Below are 12,067 nucleotides of genomic sequence, written 5' to 3' on the forward strand. Positions count from 1 at the left end.
GTAAGGCATATTTTCAGTGAAACACCAATCATTAACACTAGAAAAAGAAACATTCATTTTGGAAATATATGGATGTACTATTACTACAAAATTACACAATTATTTTCTGGTCCTGATCATTACTGAAATATTTACATAAAACCTTTACTGTAAACGGTAATGCTTAAGTTCAGGATTAGAACCAAGGTAAACAAAGTTACATCTTTCACCAGTAACAACTTCAACTGATTGTCTCAGCATCTCTTTTATACTTCAGTTTTCATTATTTATACAAAATAGTGACCCTTCACTGTTTCCAAAATTGGCAAAACGTGCTCATAAAAAACTTAACATAAATGTTTTAAATGCTTTCATATTCACTCTGTGTAATTGCACTTATCAGAACATTTATAATTCACAAAACATGTCAGAACTGTGTGTGGTTCCTTTTTCTACATAGAAAATTGCTGGGGTTTGTTTCAACATGCCAGTTTTACTTCCTTGTGAAAGTATCTGTATTCTTTGGGACGACGTTGGAAGCTGTGCTGTAAAATTCTGGTGGCAGAGCTGTAAATGTGAATCCAGAAGGATGCTAGGCCACTGCTCGTCTTAGGGGTCATTCCTCACGTATGCTCTGCACTATGGAGTACCTCTTGCATTTACTCTTGAGGCAGGAGGGCCGCCAGGAGATGGGCCAGCAAAAGGTGCACGGCACTTGGGTCTGCACGTTCTTCTCCAGGAAGTTGAACACAGGATTCCACCAGGTGTTCCTTAGGTAGCTGTTGCTCGAGAACTGCATAGCCTGTTAACTCAGCAACATGGAAAATGGTGAGATGAGATGACACTGCAGAGTGTCCAGTGCTGCAGTTTCTCAAACACTTCTCACTACATTTCAAGCGTATGGAACTAGAAAATTACTAAGGTTACAGTCCGCTTCCTCGTGTCCAGCTGACGTATGGTAGGCAGCAAGTGGAAAAGTTGTCAGAGCTCACTTTGAATTCTTGCTCCTGCTGTAGGACACTTGAGTGTGTACTTACCCTGAACTGATACAGGAGAAATGACTGCTGTGTGAATGGGCAAATCAGTGTAAATAGATTAAGTTGTGATTTACATTTACCTTGAACAATAGGTTTCATTGGTTCTGGTTGTCCATGTGAAAGAGAGGTATTATGCCAATGGCTTTGTTATAGAAGTGCAGGCATTAAAAAAATGTGTGAAAGAATCTCTGTCTCCATCTAGTGCTGATATTAAAAGAGAGTAAGCCAGACTAACAGGGCAGCGACAGGGACAGTGATTCAAGTGTTGATGGTAAAGCTGTTAGAGCGTTTTTTTTCGTTCTAAGTTTTATGACTCCTGTTGTATGAGGGCTAACTGTTTTTCTAGACACCAGTAGGGGGCAGTTAAAAACGGTGTTAAAGACAAGGAGGCACATTCCCAAGGGTTTCCAATAAATCATTTGAAAAAATGTGCGGTGTAATAAACACCAGAAGACCATTTGAAGAGTACTGCACCACCCCTGTCTGAAACCAACCACCTCAGGTAAAATACCTGAGCCTGGTGTTCACCATGTACTACAAGCAGTCACATGATTCTCAAATACATGCTTTTCATTTCATTACAGTTTTTCATCCTGCACTTCCACATGCAGCAGACCACTGCCTTTAGTGGTAAAATAAACCATCAACCATTCCATTATAATAAAAGTACTATATACATGTCATTATGGTTATATACCAAGATGTCATTAATACCATTATTTTCATACCATTATGAATCTAAAGAAAATGCTATAGTAGCCTGAAAGTGCTGAGACTGCAGTACCTATCCTTTCTCGGAACCTCCTAACTATAGTCAAGGCCTACTGTAATTAAATTTAAGGTAAACACTATAACACTGAAGTAACTTAGCATTAAGCTACTTGCAGTTTTTAACCATTTATACAGAATGGTATTTTTTTTTACTGTATCAATGTAGAATAAGCACAGCAGAAGGTGGGATCTGAACCCATGTTCTTCGAGCACAAAGTGGCAGCTGCAGGCACACCACCTGCTGTCACATACAGCTACATTTGCAGGCAAAGAAGCAGTGAGTAAATCTTGCTAAATGCATAGCAGACATAATACAGTGCATACAGTACCTGTGTACCATTGTTTCTGTCGCTGTGGTTTGAAACGTGGATGATGCATTAAACACCATGGCATTCTGTTTTGCCAGGACTTGTGCAACTTGTGTCTCCAAAAAGTAGTGAAAAGAGGTACTGTGAAGCCCACCTGCTCATTGGCCATGGCGTGGTACCACCAGAAGAGGCGGGAGGTGACGAAGTAGGCCACCACAACGTCCACGCTGTAGTGCTCATGGCCCAGGAGGATACAAATCACGCCCACTACACTGAGCACCCAGCACACAAGGTGATACCACCACACAGAGCGCGGCGAATCTGGAAATCAACATTCAGATATTACACTTGCAATTATAGAGCCATCATCTAAAAGAGACCTCCACACCCACTTGTAAGTATTTTTCCTGGAAAATTTTTTAAAATGTATATTCTCCCCCCATTTATTTTTCTAACACTTTTCTCCCAAGTAACTTACACTATTTACGTATTTACACAGCTAAGTAGTTCTTACCGTATAAATTCAGGTTAACTCCCTTGATAAAGGGCGCTAGAGCAGGAGGTGGGATTCAAACCAAAGTACATTAACTATTTTATCAGTATTGTATTTTTTAAAGAGTATTTATATATAAAAAGTATTTTTTGAAAAAGTATTTATTACATATTTACATGCAAACTACTACAACATAACACAACTTTACTGATGCTAATTTCCCTTCCAAAATGGAAGTGCAATTGTCTCATATCTAAATCTTTTTTCATCTGAATCTGAATGTGAGTGAAGGCACCTCAGGCAGTTTCACAATGTGACTTAAGTACACAAAGCTTTGCACGTACACTCCTTGATGAACAGGTAGGTGAGTGTGAGCATGACTGTGTGACCACTGTACAAGAAGTCTCCACACATGAGGTGGGAGCCGGTGATGGACAGGCCTCCTCCAGAGATCAGACGCAGAATCCGTTGCACTTTGGCCTGCGAGTCACTGTACAGCTGAGCAAGAAAAGCCCCCCACACAAATATAAATTAAGGGCAATTTAAATTCAATTCACCAGTTCACCTGAAATACATCTTTTGACTAAGGGAGGAAACCAGAGCAAATGGAGGACACTGATGTGAAAGAAATGTACAAACTCTTGTAGGCATCAATCACTATATTACAATGTTCAAATGTGTCGGAATAGCACCTTCAATCAATAAACATTACTTCTCACCTTGGGGGCACAGGTCATGTGCATTCCTGGGACAGGCAGTGTGGTGACATACATGGTGACACAGCGATACAGGTATAAGGTTCCCATCAGGAAGAAGAACCGTCGGCCGACTATGGCCCTGGGGAGACAACCCAAGCAAGGTGGTCAGCTCACTATGAGTACAAAAAGTAGAACAGTGAGGGAAATTCCATTAAAAATAAACAAACTGGGAAATATTTGTATCTTGGAATAAACTGCAACTTTGTTTACTCTACAGTATAAGCCATTGGGAACTGAAGCAAAATTTCTTGTACGCATGTGCATAATTGACCAAAGAAATCTGATTCTGATGAGGAGCCAGTGTAATACACAGAAGTAGTAACTGATAATGTGATTAAAAAGGCTAAATTCCTTGCATTTTTAAGTCATAACCATCTTCGGCTATCAGTGCCAGCTATACACATTCATTTTAATACTATATCTGATTAAAAACAGGTTACCCATGTTTTGGCAGTGGAGAAACAGCCTACAAAAGCCCTAAAGGCAATGATGACGCATACCAAATACTGTAATACAAGTGATACTAAAAATGAAAGCAGGGTGATATAGCTTCTCTGCCACGTTGGGAAATTTTTTACATACTTTTTTTAAAAAAAAAAATGGTTTTTTCCTAATACAGTTAAACAGAGAAACTGCATTAGTTATGGGTGTCATAGTCCCATAGCAGATCGCCACCTATTCTGATTGCCACAGGTATTCTTCTCTATCCCATCTATTTTTTTTTTTTTTTTTTTTGCTGGCAATATGTCCCTGCAACCAGTTTTCCTGGCTGCTGTTCCTGGCATGCTTGTTGGAGACTGTGAGGTCATGTCTACATGGGATTGTGCCACCCAGGGACACATCTCAGAATAAATAAATTGATAACAAGCAGCTATAAATAAATAGTAAAGACTCCATCACAAAGTACTAAAAAGACACAACTCTGTGGTTGGGTACTGACAACCTGAACATCAACCTTTAAATCAAGCTTAACAATGAAAGTGGTGGACAAACAAATCATGATAAAACAACAGACTATGTTTTGACAACATTTTACTGAAGAATTCTATATTTCCCCTTTTAAAATTGACAGCACAGCCTATAGAGCTCCACGGGGCCACTTTTGATTTTTGATATCTTTTAACCTACAGAATGCAAAAATATGTAAAATCCACTTATTTTCAAGGGTCCCATAATGAGTAATAAATTGCCCAATACAAAGATTTCACCATTTTTAATTACAAATATCGTTGTGTGAATGTTTCCAGGCATGAGCTGCAACAAATAAGGTAGGGTTTTGCAGCACTGTTGGTCTTCTAGGCAGCGCTCTTGCTTTCTCTCTGCAGAAGTAAATGTGTCTGTACATGTTGATCAGCTTGACGAGAGTCTCTCTTTGTGGATCACCGTCAATGTCACGTGGCACTGGCTGCTGACAAACTGCCAACCAGGAGCTTTGCTTCTTCTTCACAACTTTGTCCTTTACCACACTGTGTCTAGTGCTTTAAGCTCTTGGTGAAAAACATTTGTTGTGGTAAGACCCTTTTCTGTCACCCCTACCCATGCTCCAAGTAGTGTCCCCTGGGTCTGTTAAAAACTCATAGACGGTGTGTCCTGGTTGAGACTCCATGTCATAGGACCACTTGAGGCACTTTGCCACTCGGCTGTTGTGGGCAGCAGGTGGTGTAGGGGTTAGAGCTCTCAAACCGCATTTCAAGGACTCATGTTTGAATGTCGCCTCCTACTGTAGTACTCTTGAGCAAGGTACTTTGAGTTTATACTGTAAAAATTATCCAGCTATATAAATGGGTAAATCACTATAAGTAGCTTGCAAGTTACTTTTGAGAAAAGCACCAGTAACACAATAAAAACTCACTTAGAGGGGCGTTTGGCCATCTCTAATCAGATGTTAGCCTGTAATCTATATAACACACAGTTTTTGAAAGAAAAAATTCCAGCTCCAGGGTACCTCATGTTACAACCATTTGAGTTCTGAATTTTCCAAGATACAAATATTTATACTGAAAATTGCATAGTGTTGCAGAGCAAAAAAAAAAAAAGACCCTGAGTTTCCCTTTGTCACTGTTACATTCATATTTCTAAGCATTTTGATTCCAAACTACTTGACCAGATGCTGACAAACTCTGCACATTTATGTGATGAATGAGTCCCATCTTCATTACCAGTTTTGTTGTGTTCTCAGTAACAAATAAGATATCTATATGGTATTTAAGGTTAAACATTTTTAAACAGGTTTTCCTCATGCTACCCTCCATCACACTCTTATTCCAGCTGATGCTCAGGAGGAACATGGCACAGTCTTGCACTTATGAAGAAGATCACAAGACACTGAACAGGAGGCTGAGGAGATCATGTATTTTTATTTTCAGTAATTTTAATGTAGACTTTAATGCTACCTGAAGTTAAAAGTTTTATGCCAAATCTAATTCATGACAGAATTACCTGTTTTTTTTTTTTTTTAAAAAAACTTAACCGGTGACTAAATCAAGGGATTAATATGGATTATGAAGATTTTATTGACTGTAATGTAGTGGTTCCCTTTAGGTACAATTTGATTTAGGAACAGAATTTCAGTCCCAGTTGTGTTTGGATGTTGAAGTTCAAGGGTACTAATTTTCTATCAACAGAAAATATAATATCTGAGTCATCATAAATGGCCTGTGGTCTTTCTTGGCATGAAAGGTTGTTTCTGGGAGGCCGTCTGTACAAAGCTAGAGAAGAGGTCATACGACAGCAGAGGCACTTACTTGTATCTGAGAAAGAGCCACTGAAGGAACCAGAGGCCCACGAGCACCATCCCATTGACTTCAGTCACAGAGAAGGCCCATGTGACACGGTCAACGTAGTCAAAGAACTTGTCTGGTAAGGGTGGGTAAATCTCCTTGGCCGGGACCCGCTCGTGCACTACAGTGATCATGACTGTGGTGAGGACCAGGTTGAAGAGAGCGTAGATGAAGGCGATTCCAGTTTTCCACCATTCCAGCGGCAAATGATTTTCGGAGTCTGTCACTGACACTATGTTCTCCCGGGGCTTCCGGATGGTGCGGCACAAACCCCGAGAGAGGCAGCTCCGCCCACCATTTCTGTGACCAGCTTCACCATCTGGTGAGTCCTGGGATTGGCTGACAGACAATTCGCAAGGTGACTCTTCAATGTGGATGTCTATATGCCCGTTAACAGTACTGCCCTTGGGCAAGAGCGGCGGTCGCTCCATGGTGTCCTCTACAGGTGACAGTCTGCTGAAGCCAAGTTCTCCAGTGGCAGGAAACAACTTCTTTACTTGCTGGTTTGGCAAGAAATCTTTGAATGCTGGATGAATTGCAGTGTCTCACAAGACCTAAAAATAAAACAATTTTTACAGCCAACAACAGCAGCTAAAAAAATGAATCTGTCAATGAGAATAAAAGCGGATAATACTTATGATTGGTACAACTACCTTTTTCTATCTTCAGGAAACACACAAAACCTTTTCAATATGAAACTTATGTTAATCTGTATTTTTTGAAAAACATTACTAAGGTGAAAAGCCTCAGTTAACCCAAGATGTGAAGACAAACACACACTTGCTGCCTCAAACCCCAAAAGAAAAACCCGTGTCACATGTCTCCAAAATGACAGTGTAAGAACTACACCCCAGCCAGAAGGCATTCAATTCATAGGAGCTCTACCCCAGCACAAAGGGAATCAACAATGAGCAACGACTGTGACCCCCACAGAAAAAGGTGCGGCCCTCTATGCAATTTATACTCCATTTCTGCTACAACAGATTTAGAATCGATGTGCTCATATGACTACACACACTGATATCCTGTGAGCAGATAAATTCTGACACACGGAAAACTTAAATTTGACATACTATTAATGTATAATATACATTTCTTAAAGAACAGAAAAAAACAACAATAGCAATTCTTTATAAAGTTAGAGGTTGATGGCTGCTTCTTTTAAACTCCTTACGTAGAAGACTGAATGTCAGATGATTCCTGGTGGGTTTTTGCACCCTTACCTTTGCTTTCCTTTAGCATGCAAATAACTATTTGCTTTCAGGAAAAATTATCAATTTTTCTAACTAAGGACCAGCCAGTGTCTATTAAATATTTCTGGTTCTATTTGTTTGGGTTGTTTTTTATGGACAGCTATTGCTCCAATTTGTGCTTCTTCCTTACTGTTAATTAAAATGACTCCTTTAGGACAGCGGGCTCAGTGGACGTCACAAAATTACAAGTTGTATCTACACTTTGTAAAATTCTTCTGCACTTAGTAACAATGCAGGCTATTTAGTTTAAGGAAGGGAGTGCCAAATAGGATGGATGAATGTCAGACACAAAATGCTATTTACTCAAAGACACATGCATTTATAAAAGACTGGAGTGTAAAATACTAGACAAAAATAAGAACTTACAATAATAATAATCCTTACTACTTAAAAAAAGAAATGGAAGTTAGTCATAGTGATAAAACAGCATAAGGCTGGAAAATATTGGGCTAATAATTAACCAGACACCTAACCCCACTGAAACCTGTTGTCACACCCTCATACTTGAGTTCTCCCTGCTGCATTTCCTGTGTGATGAAACAGCAAGACAAATATGGGTGGGTTCTGCTGAAGGAAGTGAAGGGAGGGAGGGGAAAAAAAAAAAAAAAAAAAAAAAAAAATCAGGCTTGGACAGTAAATGTTCTTGTTCTGAGCATTCTACAGTGGTTGCAAAGGCTAAATTCTAATTTTACTGAAATTGTAGCTACCAGTGCCAGCCCTAGTCCATACAACACCTTGACGGTAGAAGCAGTTTCCTCTCTTAGTTGTGAATTCACATCAAGATTACACTAGCGACCAGACATACTAAAGAAACATTAAGTTCTTCCCCAGAGTCGTAAACCTGTCATGAAAGTATGTGTGGTATGGATTTCTGCACCTTATCAAACACTAAGATGAATGCATTGCCATCTGAATGCTGAATAAGGCCATTCATCCAAAAGCTTTATTTTCAACCATGTGAGCTGGTCCTTTGTCTTTCTTATCTTTGTCCAAACATTTGAGCATCTCTTGAGGTTCACATTTTTTAAATCAACAAGTAATGAGAGAAAATCAAAAAGTCCTTGAATGGTGCCCACAAAAAAACTTCCCTTGAATCTTTTTGAACAGACCATTGTTCTTTGTCATTTGAAAAGTTCAAATCTTAATGTTCACTCAATACACTCAGCATGGGTCTCTAGTGTTGCTGAAAACATCAATCCACAGCTCTGACTGATCGAATGAGCTAATACCTCCCATGATATACCTTCAGTTCCTTGAGAGGAGAATATTGGAGCTATGTCAAACTGAGGTTCTGCCCCACTGCATTTCAGCCAATAACCTGAAACATAAGCAGATCCTTCAAAAAAAGACCCAACTTGTTGACAATTCAAGAAACCATTTAAGGTCAATGGTGCACTTTTAAGATTCCTGAAATAAAACACCTTCTCCCATGGGAAGCTCATTTGATGCGAGTCAGAAGACAGCCAGGGCGTGGGAAAGCGTGACTCACACAAACGTTCACCGTGCCCAGTCACAGACTTTTCATGTGTTCAAAAAGTAATCTATGTTCTCTTCATCAGCATCAACAGCATTAGTTCCTCAAACCATTTACACAAGCAGCCCACCATCTCCTCAGCAGGACATGCTCTAAAAAGGACTGCAGCCATTCCCTGCAAAATATTACCACTGATGCTACCCACCTGAACACAGCTCAGGCAGACAGAATCTCAAATCACTCCTAGAGATGACAAAAAACCTTAGAAACCTGCTGTTTAAATTCAACGTGGAAACCGAGACATTACTAAAGGAATTTCTGGACAGGATTATCTTAGTCTATCTTAATCTTAGACAGCCTTGCGATGGCAACCTCAAAGCAATATATTTTAATTACTGCTGCAGCAATTCAGCTCCATTTTTTAAAAATGATATATTTATTTAAAATCCTGAACAAACTTAAATAAATAAATTCACTCGCTTTCACTAACTGCTTCTCCTGTTTACAGCGGTCCAGATCCCATTCCAGAACCACCTGTGCAAGCTATGGGGGTACACTCCGGACGAGATACCAGTGCATCACAGAGCACGCACGCACACACACATGCACGCATTAAGGGCAACTTAGAATCAACATTTAACCTGAACTGCATGTCTTTGGACTGTGGAAGGAAACAAAAGCAGACACAAAGAGAACATTCCACACAGATTGAACTGGATTTGAACATATGCCCAAACAGCCCAGGTGCTATGATGTGGCAGGGCCATCAGCCGCACCACCATGCTACTCATAAATATATAAAATAGTGATAAAATACAGGTCACTTTAGTAAAATAAAGTAGCAATGTCCTGCCTACTGTCAAACCTGTCTCAGGACCTCTGGGCTCTTAAGGTGAAACATATTCCACATTTTGTCACCACTCCAGTGCGGATTTATTTAACATGATTTGCGCTGGAAAACTGGCAGTGACACATCATTGTATATGTAGCTGAGTTATAAAATATATTTGGGCTGTTATGCACTTTTTCAGGAGATGTTTCAATACAAGACATTGTGATGCCTTCAAATTCAAATCGGGTACACTAAAGTGATTATCTTTACACTACAGTGATCTTTTTATGTCACCTAAGCAAATATCCTGTGTTTTAATCTTTTCACAAACCAATGCTTTATAGCATTTTTTTTATTACTGGCTTCTTTTCTTGTCAATTATTGTTTTCTTGCTTACTTATTGCTTTCATTCATTTACAGTTTCACCCATTTTATGTGTCTTTATTTTTTGAGGTGGTAACTATGTTACAGGGTCATAACCTTTACCACCATATCACCTGCTCCACAAATTTCTGAAATTACACAAAGGTTATGCTGAAATACTGATAAAAGTTACCATGAATAACCTTTGCATTCAGTGTTTTCAATATTGAACCCATTACCCAAAGCTATGACCTGGACACAAAAACTGCTGAGCCAGGATCCTAAAGCTATTTCCAATAAATAAAAAAATCCATATAGTGTGATTACACGTGTCCTTCACACACTTCTGTAGCCCCAGCATGGCTTCACATTGAAGTGAATCACCGTTTGTCACTGTGTGTGTCACCGCGTGCTCTACAGTCTGTCACATGAAACTGCTGTAAACCAGGGGTTACTTAAGGTTATCCATGGAATCACCTGCTTTTACTTGGTTGAATGTTGATAGAGTACCACAAAACATGCATGTATTACTGACAAAAAACTGGAAAAGTCACTGTTGTGTCTTAACATAGAACTATTAGAAGGAAGGAATGCCACATAAAATCGTGGGAACAACTGCTCTAGTAGGGTTCCTCCTATTTAACATGTGTGAAGTCATCACACACACACACAGCTGGAATAAGTAGCAAATAACAATAAGTAAGTGAGGGCAATGATATAAAACAGTAATAAACAAAGTGGATGTAACTGTCTTAGAGCTGGGAGCAACATACCTGCAGATTGCCTGAGGAGACACTCGAGTAAAAGCAGAAATTGAAATTTAAAATTAAAAAAAGACTAAATATGACAGCTAACTGAAGCTGATAAGTTGGTCCATACATCCCTTTGCGATGTAAACAGCATAATTAGGAGAAACAAGGTATTTTTTTTTTTTTACTTGTGTGTCCGTTGTGTGCAAATAGTCTGCTCTGGGGTCGAGTCGTCGCGGTCGTTTCCTGTCACTTTTCACTTTAAAAGTCTTTTAAAACGCCTCATTCTGTCTCTAAGGTCGTGGAAATTGCGCCTCAATGCAAGGAAAACCCGAAGGAACGCAAGTGAAAGGCGAAAAACCAAAGTTTTCCGCCTAACAAGCAGCTCGTAAGGAGCGTGAAAAACTCTCAGGCGGTGCGGTGCGCGGCGTCCGAGCGCGCGCGCTCGGCAAAACGCGCCGATAACCACTGCCACACGAGACATACGGGTAATATTACTTACTTAGTACTCATTATTTAGTAAGTAACTAGTCAGTAAGGTTCAACAACGACGTTCGCGTTGAAAGCCCACACACGGCGCCCAGGTGCGCTCCACGCCGGAGAGTGATACTCCACGTCACACTCACACACAGAGTTGACGACCACTTTTACTGGGAAACGCGCAAACGACACGCGGCAGAGCAGGGGGGAGGTTGGGAGAGAAAAAGAGAGGTAAAACAAGTCCGTACCTCGGTTCCCACGGCGCCCTGGCCTGAGAGGTTTCCTGCTCTTGTGAGGTGCTCTGTAAGACCTGCCTCCTGGTGGCCCGGCGCTCCTCCTCGCGCGGCGCATCACGGAGCGCTGGACGAGCGCGCGACACTTCACTTTCACGCAGCTGCCGTGTGTGTAATTCGTTTAGCTGGGCTGACTGGCACTGCCACATTGCGAACACACGAATAAAATCCCACTCTCCTTTCATTTGTCTCTTCTAATTGAAGCACCGAGCTGTGTCTACTACATGATCATGTACATCTAGCGCTGAAATATTTGCGAAGCTCTTCGTCGGATGTCTAAATGATGTCATGTATTCATTAGCAGAAACTTTTGTTTTCTGCAGAGCGACACCTATGTTATAGATATTCGCTATTCGTAATGCTACTCAGCCTCTGTTATGTGACACCTTTGTTCCATGGATCTCACTATCATGTTACACAATCAAATTTATAATAATTTACCCATATAAAGCTGGGTATTTTTTACTATATCAATGCAGAGTAAGTACTTGTTCAAG

The 12,067-nt window shown here is 40.2% G+C and overlaps 1 protein-coding gene across 3 annotated transcripts; it reads right to left on the reverse strand.

The window, feature by feature from the left end:
* Positions 1-86: 86 nt before the first annotated feature.
* LOC108936681 (phosphatidylcholine:ceramide cholinephosphotransferase 2-like) lies at positions 87-11,629 on the reverse strand. 3 transcript variants are annotated; one of them, XM_018756192.2, is made up of 6 exons: positions 11,526-11,629; positions 6,091-6,680; positions 3,308-3,425; positions 2,933-3,086; positions 2,250-2,416; positions 87-781 (listed from the first exon to the last, which is right to left on the reverse strand). In XM_018756192.2, the coding sequence occupies exons 2-6, from the start codon at positions 6,555-6,557 to the stop codon at positions 596-598; spliced, it is 1,092 nt and encodes a 363-aa protein (XP_018611708.1). In that variant the 5' UTR covers positions 6,558-6,680; positions 11,526-11,629; the 3' UTR covers positions 87-595. The 3 variants fall into 3 exon arrangements, with proteins under 3 accessions (XP_018611708.1, XP_018611709.1, XP_018611710.1); XM_018756193.2 differs by lacking the exon at positions 11,526-11,629 and adding an exon at positions 11,300-11,376; XM_018756194.2 differs by lacking the exon at positions 11,526-11,629 and adding an exon at positions 10,822-10,916.
* Between the last annotated feature and the right edge of the window lie 438 nt (positions 11,630-12,067).

The sequence above is a fragment of the Scleropages formosus genome, chromosome 3 (genome assembly GCF_900964775.1).
Source record: "Scleropages formosus chromosome 3, fSclFor1.1, whole genome shotgun sequence".
Lineage (NCBI taxonomy): Eukaryota > Metazoa > Chordata > Actinopteri > Osteoglossiformes > Osteoglossidae > Scleropages > Scleropages formosus.